We start from the raw sequence: 19482 nt of genomic DNA, 5'->3' as shown, positions 1-19482 counted from the left end.
TACATGTAAAAACACATTTTTTCCCTAGATGTTTATTTTTTTCTTTATTTGAAAAATTCAGGTCTATTCTACAGCAGTTTCTCTTGAGTTTGACCTTTCCACGACTCCTTGAGGCAGGTATGTAAATGCTCAGACCTTGTCATTGCCATAACAATAAAAATTTTCTTTTGGGATGTGCTTGAAGTTCAACAAATTCAGAGAATATTTGTGTGAGAAAGAGAAAACAGGTCACCCATCTCATAATTTTAGAGCTAGAAACTTTTTGTCCAACCTTTCCTAATGTTTTAGAAATTACCTAGGTCACACTGGCCTGATCTCATAGCCATCTTGTATTTGAATTCATTTATTCTATTGATATTTATCAGGCATCTATTACGGGCTGCCACGATATTACACAGCAGTAAACAAGCCAGTCGAGGGGTCCTGGTCTTATACGTTTATTTTGCTCTGTGAGAAGTGAAGACTCGAGGGGAGTGACTACAGAGGCCCTTCCTAATGGTGTTCTTTGTTTTTACACCGTCCCCCCCCCCCACCCAAGTTGAGATGGAGGATGATGACTTCACGGCCTCCCTGTCCAAGCAGAGCTGCATTACTGAACAAACCCAGTATTTCTTCGATAACGACAGTAAATCATTCAGTGGTGTATTAGACTGTGGAAACTGTTCCAGGTAATTTATTTATTTCAGGAGTAGTCCTATTTCATTAAGAAATTGTATATACTGTTATAATCATTACAGAAAAAACTGAAAATTGTGTTGGAGTCAGAGATGTGAGTAATTGTTTTAAGGTGAAAATGTCAGCAATCTTTAGTTTCTCTATAGGCTTTTAAAATTTGTAATTTTTAAAATTCTAACTTTGATAAGCTGTTATTTCTTCAACTATAATAATTACATGATCAAGATAATTTCTTTCTCTTTAGGCAGAACATAGAGAAATTTGATTATATTTTAACTTTTTTTCCTAAAATAACCCATATTAAAAATTTCTAATATAAAGTTATTAAATATATTAGTAATTTAAATAATTCTAAGCCACATATTATTTATTTTTCTATATAGTAACTAAACAGATTTACAAAAACAAAAAGTCTTGTTTTGTTTTGTTTTTACTTCTAGTCTTCTCTGACTTGAAGAACTGAATGTTATGTTTTGTTTTGTTTTTACTTCTAGTCTTCTCTGACTTGAAGAACTGAATGTTATCTTTATTTGAATTTGAAGGAACTGGGAAAAATACAGTTTTTTTAGGTCATGGTTAATGTTAGTCAGTATCCATAAAATATCTTTTAAAAAGAGATAGAGAATTTAATTTTGTTGTAATGAGGGTAGAGGAGAAAGGCAAGATGGGGATTTTGAGGGGAAAGTAGTAATTAATGCCACAGGATTCCTGAGAGGAGGAGAGCAGCAAGTCACAGCTTACAAAGCACAGAGTAGAGACACTTTGTTTTTAGAGGTGGAGGGAAGATTATTCTACAAGAAATGTTACTTCTAGAAGAAATGTTACCATAGCGGAAGAAGAAATAGGAGGAGGTAAGGTAATCTGAGATTATGAAAGTGCCAGAATAGTTAAAAAAAAAAATTTTTGCAAGAGGGGCTAAGCAACCTATCATGAATTTTTAGGAGACGTGGTCAGTATGTTTTATGACTTTCTTTAGCAGACCTCTATCTCCAAGGAGGAGGTAGAGTATATAAAGAGGAGAGGAAAGGGAAGGAAGAGTCAAGCATGAACTCAGAAAAAAAGCAGACTGTCTTGTTTAGAGGAGATTAGCATATCAGGCTATGGGCTTCAGGAAATGGGATTGTGGCATGTTTATTGGATACATCAGAGTTTCACAGTCATTGGCCTTTTATTAATTGACATCCAGCAAGAGCAATTGGTGTGCTTAAAGAAGTAAGTTAAATTGTAAAGTGAAGAAGGTCAGTATAACCAAGACGTTAAATTGAATCATACTTTCCTTTTGATTTGCTTTGTGGAAATCAAAGCTTAACAGGGCAAAAAGAAAATCCCACTTTTCTGCAAAATGTATAATGATAAAGAAATTACTTTTTTAGTGATATATTTACATTTTTTATGTTGGTTACTAAAGTAAGAGCAGCTTAAGGTGTGGACAAAACAGGGGATGGAATTCAAAACCCTTGATTCTGTCCATGTCTGTGTTGCCCAGTGCAGTAGTTACCACCTATAGGTGGCTATTGAAATTTCAATTACAGTTAAATTAATTAGAATTAAAATTTTGTGCCTCAGTCACACTTGTCACATTTTAAGTGCCCAATACCCTCGAGTGGCTAGTATTTACCATATTGGACAGTGCGAACAACTTTTCCATCTTCACAGAAAGTTTGCTTAATAGCACTGTTCCGGACTTTTCTCTGCCCTTAGGTTGGGCAAGATGCCTAGACATTTTTGTATTCCCTGTTGTGTTATCTGTAAAATAAGGCAACTTTGGCATAAGCATCACAATTCTTTGTATGTGTAAAGAAAAACTTTTTTCTATGTACATCAACAACTAAATTGTGCTTATTTTGCAGTGAGGATTAATACTTTAAAATGGTCACACATAAAACATATATTGCAATTTTTTTATTTATTTGACATAGGTAATACGTTCATGCTAATAAATGAAGCATTTTTTTCTTCTAAAATCATACTCCCATTGTGCTGGGAATGGTTTATGTTTCAGATGTCATATTTTGTCTTTCATTTTAATATGTAAGAATCTTTGAAAGATTTCCATTTATTTTGGAAAAGATACTTATTTTCTATGATACCATATTTATTTTGCAGAATCTTTCATGGAGAAAAGCTTATGAACACCAACTTAATATTCATAATGGTTGAGAGCAAAGGGACATGTCCATGTGACACACGACTGCTCATACAAGCGGAGCAGACTTGTATCCTTTGACATCAGAGCTATCTGGAAAGGAAAACCATCTTAATGCATTTTGAATCTTGTCACATTGTTTATATTCATAAAGAGAAAACTATTAGACTGCTCTGATCACCTCGCAAAGGCAGAATCGATTCCTCACTCAAAATTTGGTTGGAATGTCAAGAATAATTATGCTACACATGCCCCAGAAAAGGATAATTCACAATTTAGTTCTTTAAATCCCTATGTACTTGAATTGTGTTGGATGAGAGTAATGATGTATAAGTTATCTCTCTTACATGTTTTGGGAAATACATTGCATTGTATTTATTTTTAATCATGTGAAAAAAACTAACATGAGATTCCTTAACAAGTCTCTTTTAGCTGACGGTCCAAATCCTTGTGACATGGTTAAGCAACCCAGATACCGAAAAGGGCCTGATGTCTGCTTTGATAACAATGTCTTGGTAAGATCACACTTCTACTGGATTAAAATACTATAAATTAATGGTCACTGTCCGCAAGAATTCAAGGATACAAATTGCAATTTTAACTCAAACATAATGTCTTAACCATAGTTTTTCTCATTAACATGACATACTTGCTGGTAGATTTTTTTCATTTCAGTAGTTTTCATGGTTAGCATAAACTTGACAGTTGCTTCTTTTATATGTCCTTCCCACAGAAATTGTGCTTTCAAACACAATTCCAATCAATTTAACTCATAGTAAATGTTAATTATGGTATATTTGTTGCCTCCATTTATATTCCAATCCTGAAGATATAAAAGTTAATTTTATTATATTTTTGTTAGTTATATTTGTCTTCAGTGAATTGAAAAACCTGTTATACAGCCATTGTCTTATTATTATAGAGTTCTAGTTTCTTTTGGATGGTTTCTGATGCTATCACATATTAGACTTCTATTATTTCCTTTAATTGTACTAATTTCTTTTTCTAGTGTTTGAAATTAGACCAGGTCAATTACATAGGGTTTGATAAAATATTACAAATCATATTTAATATATGTCACTTAAAGATGGCTTACTACTTTTCCTATAGTTCAGCTATCTTTCTCTAATAAATAAATACTATTCTGATTTACTGTGTATTGATTATATACAAGGTAGGTAATACGTGATCAGTATGTACTACATTAGCTTTATGCTTTTAAAATTCTTAAGAAATATTAATCTATTCTCAAAGATGAAGTCTACATAAAAATCTCTGTCTACCTCTTTTTAACTAATTTTAAATACAATACTTCCCAATTCTGATTCTTCAGTGTGTGCACACACCAATGAATATCCAAACTTGTAAAGCATTATCCCATAAATTATTTGAGTTATTTAGTTTACCTACTCAAATACATAGCTGCATTTGTCCCAGAAAGGACAAAACATTTTCACAGATAATATTATGCAATTAGATAATATAAATTAAAAATAGCGCAAAGAAGTAATAAAATCAGTAATGAGGACTAAAAATGAAAGATGTATTAGCCAGTCAATCCCAGTTATCTCTGTGAGGGATTATTGATCCTTGCTAGGGAGAGTAATTCAACATTGCAACTAAGGGTTTTTTTTTTTTTTTTTTTTAAGATATATTAAGTCCAGATAGGCGGACTCCTGTTATTCTGTCTACTGCAACTTCAGCAGGTTGCCCATGTAAAATTATTTCCCAAAGAATGTTTTATGAAGGGCCAAGGGTCATGTCACTCATTAGAGAAACTTCGCTCATCAACTATTTGTCACCAGTTTTTTGACACTAGGAATATTAAATTCAGATGAATTTGAAAAATGACTTAAAACCCTATTGCCCAAAATATTATTCTAGGAGGCTATATCTTATGATCAAGCCATTAAAAAGATTTGACCAAGACAAAAATGTTCAGCAATTGAAGCTCCTATAAATGGGTTGTGTGTGAAAGTACAACTGTTGCTCAGTAGCTTGGTGTGCTAATAATATCTTGTGTTTCTTTAGCAGTGGAGTTATTTTGGTAATGCTTATTTGCAATGGTCACTGTGAATCTGCTCTGGATGGAGACTCACGTTAACTGCCAGCAAATTGCATGAAATCTCATCTTGTATGTCTTCTTTTCTGTGTTTTCTTTCCTTTTCCTATACTTGCTACTTTGCCCGTTATTAATAGGATCAACTTAAGTGCACAACGAGTCATGCCTGTACCATGATGTCAGCTCCTATCTTCATTTTACTGCAAGTTTTCATGTGGTGTGGATGGTCAGTCACTTTCTCTAATTTTTCTTAGTTTTTGTTTTTGGCTTGAAATTTTAGAAAATCACCCATATTCCTAAATCTGCGATATTAATGTTCCTGAAACCAGGTTATTAAAATCTCAGGACCAATGTTGTTGTTTTGTAAATAGCTGATTTCAAATGGCATGTACATTTCTAATCCTAAATGAAACATATTCAATATTTATGTAAAAATCATTTTTCATAAAGTTTTTGTGTAAAAATTGTCATTGCAGAGACAGATATACAGGCTTCATGGTATTTTATGAGAACTACCTAATGACAATTTTTAGAGGTGGTTATCTCAATTTATTTACAAAAGATGCTAACACAAATTTAATGCACTCTTTCAATTCCTTTCAGATTTTTCTACTTTTTAAAATAAATCTGACTTAAATAACTTTTTAGATTTTTACTCCCAAAATATTCTTATTGAAATATTTTAGAATAAGTGCTTCTAGTTTCTAAGTTCATTTTATTTAATATACATTATCTAGCCCAAAATTATTAATTAATCTTTTAAGAAATTTCTGAGTTCTCTATTCAATACTACTAAAGAGATGTTTTGGGTCTTGGATTTGCATTTAGTTCTTCATTTACTGTTTTGCAATTTCTTTTCTAATGCTCTGGAATCATCATGATTGTGTTACTAGAGCACACACTTTTGTGTCATTGGTTTCCAGGTAGTCATTGATTAGGAAGCCACTAGATGGAGATGTGGCCATTACTATGAATGGAGTGAATTCACAGGCAGGGGTGATAGAGGGTGGGGAGTAGAATAGCAGAGGGAGTCTCAGAAAATAACCACAAGTCTTCTGGCATAATAAAAGAATGGTTTTCATGGCAAAAGACTCCAAAGTAAGGAAACGTTGCCTTAATATCTTCATATACACATTTTAAAAATTGATATATAGGCAATTATTTGAATTATTATTGATTCCTTAAAGAAGTTCATAGGTAGTCAACCATTACACAAGAAAAGTGTAATCAAATTATATTTCTATAATTGTCCTTATTTTCCCTTTTGATTCAAAAGCTTACTTCTGTCAATCATAGAATTTTTAGATAAGATTTATAGGTTATCAGTTACACTAAAAAATATATAAGTATTGCTCTTGAGTAGGCCAGCTCTCTTTTTACCTTTCTCTTAAAAACTTATAGCAACGGCTGGGTGCAGTGGTTCAAGCCTATAATCCCAGCACTTTGGGAGGCTGAGGTGGGTGCATCACCTGAGGTCAGGAGTTCGAGACCAGCCTGGGCAACCTGGTGAAACCCCATCTCTACTAAAATACAAAAATTAGCTGGGCATGGTGGTCCCAGCTACGCCAGAGGCTGAGGCAGGAAAATTGCTTGAGCCTAGGAGGTGGAAGTTGCAGTAAGCTGAGATCGTGCCACTGCACTCCAGCCTAGATCACAGAGCTAGACTCCATTTCCAATATATATATATATAGCAACAGTGACTTTAAAGTCTTTTAGTGACTTTAAAATCTTTTTAACCTAAGACCACCCCCCCCCCCCACCACCAAAATAACATTTTCCTATTATGGTACTTTCCTTGAACCATAATTATAAATCTATCATGGCAATAATTATATATCACCATGGACTCAACTAGGATGTTTATGTACCAGATAATATGCTTTATAAATTGTGTTTGCATAAAATAATAAATTTCTCAATGGACAATTATTGACTTGCTTTACTTCTTTGATTAATAAATGTTAGCTTTTTCATTTGCTTGAGTTTTGATGAAGTCCTCATGGTATGGAGCTTCATAATTGTAGAAGTATAATCTATATCCTTCTGATCTCCAAAAAGAAAACACTTGAGATTCCTTTATATTATTGTATCAAAGGAATATATAATATCGATGATGTATATTTTACATTAACAAGATATGCTTTCAGTATTTAAAAACACAGTTATCAGTATAGAACAGTGAATCCACCTAGTGCTATTTGAATGTTGATATAATGATATCAAAGGAAGTATTATTTTCTCTGAAACAATTAAGTTGAAAAAAATCATTACAAAAAATACTGAAATGTTAGTTGGCAGTTGTTTCTCACATTAAGGACCATAAAGGTTATGGTCTATGCTCCAATGTAGTCTGGCTAAAACTAGCAATTTCTGTTGGATTAGGTTCTGCTCACAAGCAAGGTAGAATGGTAGTGTAATCTCCAAAGCCTACCAAGGGGCCCTTATACCCTGTAGAGTCCAGAAGGATATAGATTATACAAAAACAGTTATGAAGCTCCATACCATGAGGACTTCATCAGAACTCAAGTGTTCAAACAAGACTTTTTGATAACAAGTTTATGAAGACTCAAAAAGCTAACATTTATTAATCAAAGAAGTAAAGCAAGCCAATTCTGTCCATTGAGAAATTTATTATTTTATGCAAACCCAATTTATAAAGCATATTATTGGGTACATAATCTGTCTACATTTAAAGAGTTGAATAAATATACTACCTACCTATCTCACGAGTTAATGTGTAAGAGTGTTAAGGTGACATGTAGGAGAACAAATTATTTGCTAGGGGCATTATTCCTATTATTATGCAGTATCTACATGCCTAAAAATTTTTAAATACAGATTTTCTTCAAAGTTGCTGGTGGTAACTTTAGTACAGACTTACCTGAATTCAAAAGTTAGTCCATGATTTGATGGCTGTCTTCACCAGAGATTTGCATTTTGAAGGAAATTAAATGATGGCTATAATTCAGAAAAAAAGATCAAAAACCTTTTAGCCAAATGACCAGAACATTTTCTTTTGAAACATGTACTTCTAAATTTAATAAATTAAAAATTATTAAGCTTGTACTGTATGCAATTAGTTGTCCCAGGTTCTGAATGGGGAAAGAAAGGCAGAGTAAGAGTTTAGCAACAGTAACTTCAAAAGATTTTAGCCACTGGTAACGCATGCTGTATAAAGAAAACTTTGGGGCAAAAACCATATGAATTTTACTATGGTTTAGATTTTTTAAAGAGTAATGAGAAAGGAATAAAGAATTCTTAGTTGATATCTTTAATAACACAGTCTTTTAAGAGAGGTTCCCCTATAAGGAAGTCTAATAAAATTAGTTTTATCATATTTTAAAATAAATATATATATAATATTGGCACTGCATTCTTTTTCCATTTTAATGTTCTAAACTGAAAGTACCAATCTGTTATTTTCTACTTAAATAATCATTTAAAAATCAGACCGATTTATTATATCTGGTCATGGTGTCAGTGGGATTTCAGTCTCTGTAGGACAGAAATAATGCTGAGTTCCTCCCACATCAGTGCATTTGTGTAGAATGTATGCCATAATAAGACTTGAAATGATTCTATGAAATACATTACATGGACTTGCACCATGCAAAATGCTTGGGAAGACATGATCAGGAAACTTAAAAGGCACATTTTTCAGTGTGAATTGACATGCACACCACAGGGAGCCCAAATAACTTATCTAAACTACCACCTCCCAAATAGAAACAGACATATCTCATCATCACACAGAGGAAATTAAACAAAAATTATATATAAAAATAAAAACAGTGAAATAAGGGCCAAAGAGAATATTTTTCTTTCCATAACACATTTGTAGAGTATAAAGATGACAAAATATGTTATTAATACACAAACGGGTCTTGTGTGGTAATTTTTATTCAAATTAACACTTAATCATAACTGGGGAGTACTCCTGGTTAAGTGACAATGACTTCTTTAAGTTAATACCTCATAGTGTTTCTAACCAGTCCATGTGTGCTGCTTTATTGAGTACCTACTCTTCATTTATCAAATCGTTGCTATGTATCTAGCCACTCTTCTGTGTATGAAATACATTTATATAAAGTATTTGTTTTTTTTTAATCTGATATTCAATTGTTACTGGTACCCTGTTTTTTATCTGTTTACCCTACCTGGAGAGAGAAGCATCTGAACAAAAAGAACAAACGCAAAGGCAGTAAACAGCTTGGCCTGTTGCAGAGAAAGCCAGTGTTATTGAAGCAGAGTGAGTAGGCGGGAGAGGAGAAGGTGGGAAGATGAGACAGCCAGGCTCCAGACCTCATACGGCTTTGTAGACCTCAATAAAGAATGTAGATTTTGCTCTGAGAATGATGAGAAATGTCAAGCAGGGAGTGAAAGAATGTATGGTGTTAAGAAGACTGCTTTTTGGAGAAGCGTTTATAAAAGGGCAGAGTAGAAGCCATGGGACAAGTGAGACAGCTTTTGCAAAAGTGGAAGCAAGAAGTAATGGTGACTTGGACCTGCAGTAGTGACAAGCAGTAAGTTTGGGGATGTATTTTGAAGCTAGAGTTAGAGGATGGATTCCCAGCTGAAACCCCCACTCTGCAAAAAATATAAAAAATTAGACAGGTGTGGTGGTGCACACCTATAGTCCCAGCTACTTGGGAGGCTGAGGTGGGAGGATCACCTGAGCCCAGGGAGGTCAAGATCATGCCATGCTATTTACTGATACCAGAAGAATTATATTAGGGGCAAGTCAAGTTTGAAATCCCTATGAGACATACAAGAGGAGAAAGGTAGAGATCAATGAATACACAGACCAGAGGAGAATACAGGATTGAACATACAAAAGAGTGAGTTATTAGGAAACAGATGAAATTAAAGCCATAGGACTGGGGATTAGATCATCTAGGAACAAAGTGTAAAGGAAGAAGAAGAAAGGAGAGAGAAGTAACACCTGGAAAAGTCTAACATTTTAGAGAGCATGAAAGAAAGGAGGTCAAGCCAAGGAGAGAGACAGAAGTTTCAAGAAAAACCAGAAGAGTACATTAGCCAAAGGTACATGAGAACGTATTTCAAGGAGACAATGTCATATATTTGTCAAATGCTTCTGAAAGGTCAAATAGGATGAAGACTAAGAATTGATTATTTTATGATTCTATTTAGATTTGGGATGTAAATTGATTGAAACCAAAATTTTTTCATAGATTCTTTTCTCCCAGCTTTCTTTCTTCTTAACAAAATAGTTCTGCTGCCTTAAAATACAATTAAAGAAATAATTTTATTTACTATGTGGCAGCACTGTATTAAATCCTGGTGAACAAAAAGAGCCAAAGTTCTTATTCTTTGGGAGCTTAGAATCTTTGTAAAATTATCCTGAAAAAAAATTGTTCGACCTATTATTTTGATTCTTAGAACATCTACCTTGGATTAGCAGATTCTTTAAAGATGTTTAAATATATGGTCTTTCAAATAATCCCATCAGAAAGTGGGCAAAAAACATGAATAGACAGTTCTCAAAAAATGATATACAAATGGCCAAAACATATGAAAAATTGCTCAACATCACTAATTATCAGGGAAATGCATGTTAAAACCACAATGTGATACCACCTTACTCCTGCACTAATGGCCATAATAAAAAAATAATGGATGTGGTAAAAAAAAAAAAAAAAAAAAAAAAACAAAAAAAAAACACTTTGTACACTGCTGGTGGGAATGTAAACTAATACAACCACTATGGAAAACAGTATGGTGATTCCTTAAAGAATGAAAAGTAGAACTACCATTTGATCCAGTAGTCCCACTGCTGTGTATCTACCCTGAGGAAAAGAAGTCATTTTATGAAAAAGACACTTGCACATGCATGTTTATAGCAGCACAATTCAAAATTGCAAAAATGTGGAACCAACCTAAATGTCCATCAACCAATGATTAAAGAAAATGTGGTATATATACAGCATGGAATACACCTCACCCATAAAAAGGAATGAAATAATGGCATTTGCAGCAACCTAGATGGAGTTGGAGACCATTTTTCTAAGGGAAGTAACTCATGAATGGAAAACCAAATATTGTATGTTCTAACTTCTAAGTGGGAGCTAAGCTATAAGGATGCAGAGGCATAAGAATGATATAATGGGCTTTGGGGACTTGGGAGGAATGGGGGTAAGGGATAAAATACTACATACATTCGGTGCATTGTACACTGCTTGGGTGACAGGTGCACCAAAATCTCAGAAATCACCACTAAAGAATTATCCATGTAACCAAAACCACCTGTTCCCCAAAAATCTATTGAAATAAAATTTAAAAATAAGGAGGTTTTTAAAAATGAAATTCACTATGTTAAAAGGAATTAAAGGATGTGGAAAATGTTATCAAATATAGAACCTAGGAATAAAAGATGAATAATACTTTACTTTTGCATTAAGAGGGAACTAAATGAGCTACCACTAGACTGGGGAGTTAATGTGAGTATATTCATTCTAATATTTCTTGGTTGTCTCAAGACAAATCTCTTCCTAGCTTAGCTCTTTATTTTGGATATATATTTGCAAAGCAAAATCCTATATGTGTCCAAATAATGTATTTGAACCAACATAAACAATGGTTCAAATACATTATTCCCATTTTACTTTAATTCTTGATGAAGGTCCAGATGCTATGATTGCACTCTATGTTGAGCCTTATAAATTGTATAAGAAGTATGGGAAATGGAAATGTATTTATTTTACCAGTCCCCAACTTTACCATATGGAGCATAGTTGCTAAAATCATAATTCTTGGGAATTATAAAACCTACTATTAAATTTTACATTTATTTCTTGCATTTATAAATATATAGGATTTTTGATACTGTGAAAGTTTTTTCTTTAAAATTAGTATATTATTCAAACAGCATTTATTATTTTCTTTCATAATCATCAAAAGCTACAACTAAAAATTTAAAGCATTTGTCAAATGATGCTAGGGAAATTCCTCAATGATAAAATCTAGGAGAAAGTAATTTATTTGGATTTCAATTAAAGCAGTTTTATAAGGTAAGTTCAGAAAGTGAACTAAATATGGATTACTCTGAAAGATGTGTTACTAAATATTTTTCAAGATTTTTAGATTTTTCTTTTTCTGTTCTTTTTTTTTTTTTAACAACAGGAGGATTATACTGACTGTGGTGGTGTTTCTGGATTAAATCCCTCCCTGTGGTATATCATTGGAATCCAGTTTCTACTACTTTGGCTGGTATCTGGCAGCACACACCGCCTGTTATGACCTTCTGAAAACCAAATCTGCATAGTTAAACTCCAGACCCTGCCAAAACATGAGCCCTGCCCTCAATTACAGTAACGTAGGGTCAGCTATAAAATCAGGCAAACATTAGCTGGGCCTGTACCATGGCATAACACTAAGGCGCAGACTCCTAAGGCACCCACTGGCTGCATGTCAGGGTGTCAGATCCTTAAACGTGTGTGAATGCTGCATCATCTATGTGTAACATCAAAGCAAAATCCTATACGTGTCCTCTATTGGAAAATTTGGGAGTTTGTTGTTGCATTGTTGGTGATTACATGTGAAAGGGTTCCCCATACAATTGTTTATGAACCATAAGAAATGTCTTGATATTGACCTGGAATTTTGACTTGCTGCAATTTTACTAAGAAAATCTCTAAGGGGAAAGAAATTATTTTTGCCTTCACTTATTCTTCTGTTAAAAGTTAATTCCTGCTTTAAGTAGCAATTATTGAAATATATAGAGAAAGAGAGAATTAACATTGGTCTAAATTGTTGAAATATAAATAATGGCTAATTTTCTATGAAAAATTTGCCATGAATAAAATGCCTTATGAAGAACGGCTTCTTTGCCAAAAATAAAACACAATTGATGACCAATTCAATTTTGATGGGGTAATGAATTGATGGTTTGAAAATAGTAACTAAGAAATCATTAAACTAAAGGTGCTTGAGGGAGAAATTAGAATACGTGACATATTTCCTCATAAATGTAAGCAAGCCCTTAATAAATGCTTTGATGTAATGTTCCTTTTGTTCACAGTACAGTTATGTAGTGCTAGCCAGATATTTAAAAATGCTCTAAGAAAAGCTTGTCAGGGGGGAGGGGGAAATGTTTTTCTTGTGATAAATGAACTTTGGTTTACCAAGGGTATTTTGCATGATGCTGCTGCTATTTTAACTTTTCAGTTGTTTTTTCTCTTACTGTAGAGTGTAGTCATTGAAAAGTTAACTGAGTGATATTGTTATGTAAGAATCTGAACCTTGCAGTGTAAATGCACTTAAGTCATCTTTAAAATGTTGTTAAACTACTCTGAATATACTGTGCAATGTAAATGCTGAATGATTGGGGTTAGATAAATGGTGAAATGAGAATTAATGAATTTTATACAGATTCGTGCTTTCGCCTGATAACCTATGTACAGATATTTTAAGTACATAAATCAGATTTGACACATTTATTTTTTGAAAAGTACATATATGTTCTCAATGAAGATTCATCCTAGGTTTCCTCTTTGTTCGTTTCAATAGTAGCACATACAATCCAAAAGTTCCTGCTACTGCTGCTTTTGCCCTTCCATTTTAAATGGTATGATCGTTTGGCCAAAATTTCCATGCAAGTTGATAAGGGTTTTACAATAATCTGAACAAATAGGAAACCTTGAATCTCTATGTATGCACATGAATACTTGATTGTGAATAATAAAAGTTGTTTTTTATACAGCCTCATTGGTGAAAATGGTTAGTGTAGTAAATCAGATATTTCATTATAGACTAATATGGTAGCAGATTATTTATGCTTTTAAAAATTATTTTCTGGAGCAAACAGTATTTGAAGAAAAGGTAAAAACTATGAATGTGTAATTCTAAGAATAGTTAATAATTTTACTGAAGGCTGAACGTATGCAGATATTTTTTATGATAAAATGCAGTTTTTCTTTTTTTGGAACATGCCAATTACTGGTATGTGTATATGCTGGAAATTTTGTTACATATCCTTTTTAAGTCAAAGTTATTAACATTATCCAGCATGCTTTCATATGCTCCACATATCAAAGATATAACCAATAATTTAACGTAGCTTAAAAGATAATATTTGTTTTGTTTTTAGCTTTGCATACATTTGTAATTCCCTCCCACCACCAATATACCTTAGGTACCATTTGTGTACATTTCTTTATTTAAGATTTTTTTTTCAATAAAAAGGGGGGGGGGAAATGGAATCACTTTGCCAACTATTGTTCTAAGAGTTGACATCAGTTACCATTTCTAATGAATTGTTGTGATTTTGTAGTGTCATTCATAACTGGTATTGACATTTTAGAAAACACCAAAGTGATTTAAAATATATGTGGGGGAAAAAAACTTCTCACTCTAGTAACAATGTTTAAATCATGTTGTTTGTTAAATATTTAAAAGTTATTGTTCAATTTTTGCTAGACTATCTATCTTAAATCATGATAGTGTTGGGAAGGGGGTATCAAAATATAAAATTGTTAGTTTGTGTATATAAACAATGCACATTAAAACAATTGAATTGCTTCCAGCATACAACAAACTACCTTAAAATTATGTTCAAAATCTATTAAATATATTTTCATGGCTAATGTCGAGTATATGTTTTCATCAATTACATTGTTATTGTATTAATCGCGGTTAAACTTGGCATCTCTTGGCAGGATCCTATTTAATTTCTGTTGCCATCAAAATATATTTATATGCATGAGTTTTGCTATAAACCTTTATTTTCTGCTATAAAGTTATATATTATGACAACCACAAATGCAATTACAAATTGGGTAAGAACAAGCTGAATAAAAGTTGTTCCCATGACTAATACTAGTCTTCATGCTTTTAGCATATTTTTTAAGACAGTAACACTCATCCCATCAAATTATTATATTACATTTAGTATTTTTCTGAGTTATGTTGACAAGAACTTAAATTATAGCCTGTTATTAATATTGATTTCCAACGACTGAACAGTACAACAGATCAATAAAAAAGTTTATACACTGCTTTAACTAATTTTTGTTATACTCATGTGGCTTAGTGTAGTTAGTCACTAAAACAGAGTTCAAGTGAGCTTGGCAATGGTGTTGAGTAACAGGAAAGAATTTTGCATTAATGATTTCTTTTTATTTTCCTCATTTAAACAACCAGCATTACTGCCAAACACCAACCGTGGTCCATATTTGTAACAGGTTTTTAACATGACATAGTTAGCAAGTTAGATTGAAGAGATTTTTAGGTCCTGGGCCTATAAGATTTTAGTATGATCTTTTTTCATGTTTCTAATGCTTGAGGTGTTACTGCTTAACTTGGAAAAAAAAAAAAAAAACAGTGTTCCTGCCATTTGTAAGTTTTCCTATAATATTCCTTTTATTAACTTTAAAACTGGCCTTATCGGGTTCAAATAGGCAGTATCCCTTTTAAGTGACCTTTGCAACCCAAGTGTTACTTGCTTATTTGATGCTGTCTTGTATTTTAAATCTCATTTAAATCTTTGTCTGTGACCAACAAAGCTTAAGATTTTGTCTTCATTTAAAACTCTGAATCTATTCCATTGATCATGTTAGACGTTCAAATGTTTAATGGTATAGTCTGACCTAGTGAAACAAAATGGATGTTGTTACTTTTTTTAAAGAATAGAATGAAATGACTATTTCACTTGCCCAAAATTTTAAATATTTTTTCATCTAAACTTGTATTGTTTCCCATAGCAGAATGTCAATATTCACAGTACATTTCTGTAAAGAGCAAACCAATATAATGTTTTGAGTGTTGAAAAAAATTCCAGATTTTTGAAGAATTAGACAACTCTTCATCTACCTTATTTCTAGTTCACACCGTTATCTCAAATTCCACTGAAACTAATGGGATACTGTCTTGTGTAGATGCCAGTTGAGTTTATAATGTGACCTAGTAAAGCTGTCTTTTTTGTTGTGTTGTATGAGTGTCGGATCATGCTTTTAGGAATACTTTTATTAAAATGGTGTGCATCCATGCAAAAGGCCAACTGGCTTTTGTGAACAATAGATCTTTTCTCCCCTTTATTTTGTTCTCTTGACACTTTTGTGAAAATTACCTAGCCTGATAAAAACATTTTGTAAAAATTTGTATAATACTGTTATAAAATATTTATAATCCCAGAAAATGTTGTGTTAAATCTTGTGCAAAAACAGTATATTCAGAATAAAAGTTTATCATTTAAAGTCACCACGCGGTTTGGGTTTTCTGCTTTTTAAAAGATGCAGTTGGAAGAGACAGATGGCTCTGTCATAAGTAATTTTAAGAGAGAATTCTGGATTGTGGAAATAAAAGTTGGGATTAAATAGTGCTTTTACAATTAAAAACCTCAACTCACACAAATACAGTCAATCCTTGAACAACATATGTTTGAACCGCATGGATATACTTATATGTGGATTTTTTTCAACCAAATGCAGATTGAAAATACAGTATTTGCAAGATGGAAAACCCACATATACCAGGTGCCTACTTTCTCTATACTCAGATTCTGCGGGGCCAGTTTCCAGACTTGACTTGAGTATGCATTGATTTTGATACACGTGGGCATCCTGAAACTAATCCCCCCCCACGCACAGAGGGACGACTGTCAATTCACTCGCAATGCCTTTACTTAAGTAAGTCTAGCCTTCTAACATGCCTTCTCCATCAATCAATCAAGGCATTTAGGAATGTACTTCATCAGACTTTGGACTTCTTTTATAAAAAAAGTTCCCTAGGCAAAAGTAATGTTTCCGTGTTTCTTTAAAGACCTCAGAAAAGTAGGTTAAAAGAAACAAGTTAGAGTATCTGAAATGTGCTTCTCTTCTATGCATCTAACATTTGAACAGCAGCTGATACAATGAAGTATAAAGAATTTTCCCTAAAAGCCCTATTAGATTCCTTTTACACTTATACCAGCTTACAACCTGACTTCCTATGCTCACGTGATAAACTGATGAGCCTGATGTTATATGGAATCTAGTATAATGTAGGCCTACTTATCTTTTTTTCCTCTGGAGAATTTGAAAAATACCTACATATGGGTGGAATGTAGTATGTGGGTACCCGTGATGGTGATTACTGGAAAATCTGACCCCTATGTATGTCTGATAAAGACATTTTAACAGGAAAGAAAAAAAAAAACTACACGAAAGTGTAACGTAGATTACCTTTGTTTTTTGAACATCTGGATTCATTCTATACCAATTTATCTCTTCAATTTTCTTTCCCCAGAGACCTTCATTTCCTCTATCAATCAATCATTTTGATCCCACTCCTGCCTCTTCTCTTGGGACCTTGCTTCATCAGTTCTCCTTTCTCAAGCATATTCCGTCCCCCTTCTCAGCAGGCTTCTTTCCCTCTGGTCTAAAGTCATTTGGAACACCTCTATCTAAAACAAACTGAACAATCAAACATCCACCCCTGCCTATTAACCCTATTACTTCCTAGATTTATAAACCTAGAATTATTTATTTGTACATCCACAGACATATATTGGTAGTCTTTTCTCCTTGGTGTTATATTCAAGTAGGTCTTAGAATTTTAGATCTTTAAGACACATTACCTCTGACCACCAGATTTCACTACTGCTGAAAATTTTTAATTATTGGTATGAGGTCCTAATAAATTCAAGTTCTTGGCTATTTCTCAATTCCTAAATGTTTTTGTAAGTCAAAGTGGAGTTATCCACCAGAGCACCTATATACTTTCCTATAAATTGCTATACAACTCAAAAATGCTGTTTTATATTTAATAAGTGGACTGTTTAAAAATGTATTTGAGAAGAAAATTTAATATCACTACCATAATTTGAAAATGAATATAACTTGCCCAATTTAGTAAGTATGTCACATTAAAGTAGGTTCATAGCTACTGCGATAAGAAGAAATGAACAAACTCACTCAGCATATGCCAGTTGTCAAATGTGCCTCATTTAATAAAATGCTTCATCAATGCATTTATTATGAAAGTTTAGGAAGTTTTTGCATAAAATGTAAACCTGGACCCAAATATCAGACTGTATACTTTAGTTATTAATATGTTAAAAATGTATACTCATGAAATTTTGTCAAAGTTTGGCTTTTCTTAGATGTGTAGAATTTTCCCCCAAATGATTTATTATGTAATAGTTTTGGGTCATTTGAAACATTTTCTTTTTTTTAATCTAAAAAATAAGTTTATCATGAACTTTATGTGGGAAGGGTGAATGATTTAAAACATTTCTTATACTGTAGTATGAAGTTTCCATGAAAAAAAAAATGCTCAAGATTTAAAAAAAATAGCTAATGCATTATAAGACAGAGAGCTTATGCAATTCTAAGTGCTTTCTTTTCACATGAAGCAGCCCACAGGAGTTAAGTCCTGTCCAAGGCCACCAGCTCCTTTTGCCAAAACTGGACTAGGAACTCAAGTTGGCTGACTGTTAGTAACTTCCCTAGAGACAGTGATTCCAGCTCTCCAACATATTGATATAAGGACAATGTATGTATAGGTCGGAGTAAAATGCAGGCAAGGTTGCCAATTTTCTGTATTAGGAGGAATTCCCTTTTCCAGATATTCTTATTTCCCCTGTTTGAGGAAAAATGACGTTTTGTGAAAGTATGGCATCACTGATTATTGTAAACAGCAAATTAAAGAGTTAGCAAACTTATGTTACTTGTCATTACTTCAGTTAGCAAACTTTTATGTTAGTTGTCATTACTTCTGTTACCCTCACTTCTTTTTTATTTTATAATTATAGTGACCTGTAAAATTTCTCAATCCAGGAACTATAGTACTACCCTGGTCCACATTGTGAATGCAGTGTAGCCACGTGGTCACTGGAATTCCTTGCTTCAATTTAAAACCTGACTTCACCACTTACTAGCTATGGAATCACGGACAAGTTACATAATATCTGAAAGCCTCAGTTTCCTCATTTCTAAAATAAAAATAACAGTAACTACATTGAAGGATTGCCATGATGATTAAGTGATGAAATTAATGTAAATAATCTAGCATAGAGGCCAGCATTGTGTTAACCCTCATCAATGCCATACATTATTATGAATTGTTATCATGACAATCATCTTCCTAATACAGTCTTCATTTTGGGCTGAAGCGCTAAAGATCCTAATTATCTACATGCATCCATCTGTTTTGTGTTGTATAAGGGAATACCTGAGTCTGGGTCATTTACAAAGAAAAGATGTTTATTTTGGCTCATGGTTCTGCATACTGTACAACAAGCATAGCACCAGCATCTGCATCTGCTCAATCATGGCAGAAGGCAAAGGGGGAGCAGGCATGTCACATGGCAAGAGAAAGAGAGAGGCTAGGCTCTTTTAAACAACCAGCTCTCGCATGAACTAACAGAGCAAAAATTCACTTATTACCGTGAGGAGGGTACCAAACCATTCATGAAGGATCAGCTCCCATGACTCAACTCCCAGCAGGCCTGACCTCCAACACCGGGGACTACAAATCAACATGACATTTGGAGAGGACAAATCTCCAAACTATATCACTATACCATTAGTGTGTAATTTAAATATTTTTTTTAGTTTTAAACTTTTAGGTTCAGGGGTATATGCGCAGGTTTGTTATATAGGTG

General features: G+C 33.2%; 1 protein-coding gene across 17 annotated transcripts in view; it reads left to right on the top strand.

The window, feature by feature from the left end:
* CACNA2D1 (calcium voltage-gated channel auxiliary subunit alpha2delta 1) overlaps positions 1 to 16097 on the top strand; it is a 496237-nt gene extending 480140 nt beyond the window's left edge. For 8 of the 17 annotated variants that reach the window (XR_010158889.1, XM_009453456.5, XM_009453454.5 and 5 more), the window contains 5 exons: positions 62 to 117; positions 539 to 668; positions 2782 to 2891; positions 3254 to 3336; positions 12024 to 16097. Coding sequence is in view for 14 of the 17 variants with exons in the window: in XM_009453456.5 (XP_009451731.1) it covers positions 62 to 117; positions 539 to 668; positions 2782 to 2891; positions 3254 to 3336; positions 12024 to 12140 (496 nt within the window). In the remaining 3 variants the exon portion in view is untranslated. Of the gene's footprint in view, positions 1 to 61; positions 118 to 538; positions 669 to 2781; positions 2892 to 3253; positions 3337 to 5020; positions 5110 to 12023 lie in introns of all 17 variants that reach the window. The other 9 variants (XM_063815430.1, XM_016957656.4, XM_016957654.4 and 6 more) reach the window with 2 other exon arrangements.
* The last annotated feature ends 3385 nt before the right edge of the window (positions 16098 to 19482 follow it).

The sequence above is a fragment of the Pan troglodytes genome, chromosome 6, assembly GCF_028858775.2.
Source record: "Pan troglodytes isolate AG18354 chromosome 6, NHGRI_mPanTro3-v2.0_pri, whole genome shotgun sequence".
Lineage (NCBI taxonomy): Eukaryota > Metazoa > Chordata > Mammalia > Primates > Hominidae > Pan > Pan troglodytes.
This window is presented reverse-complemented; position numbering and strand designations above follow the sequence as displayed.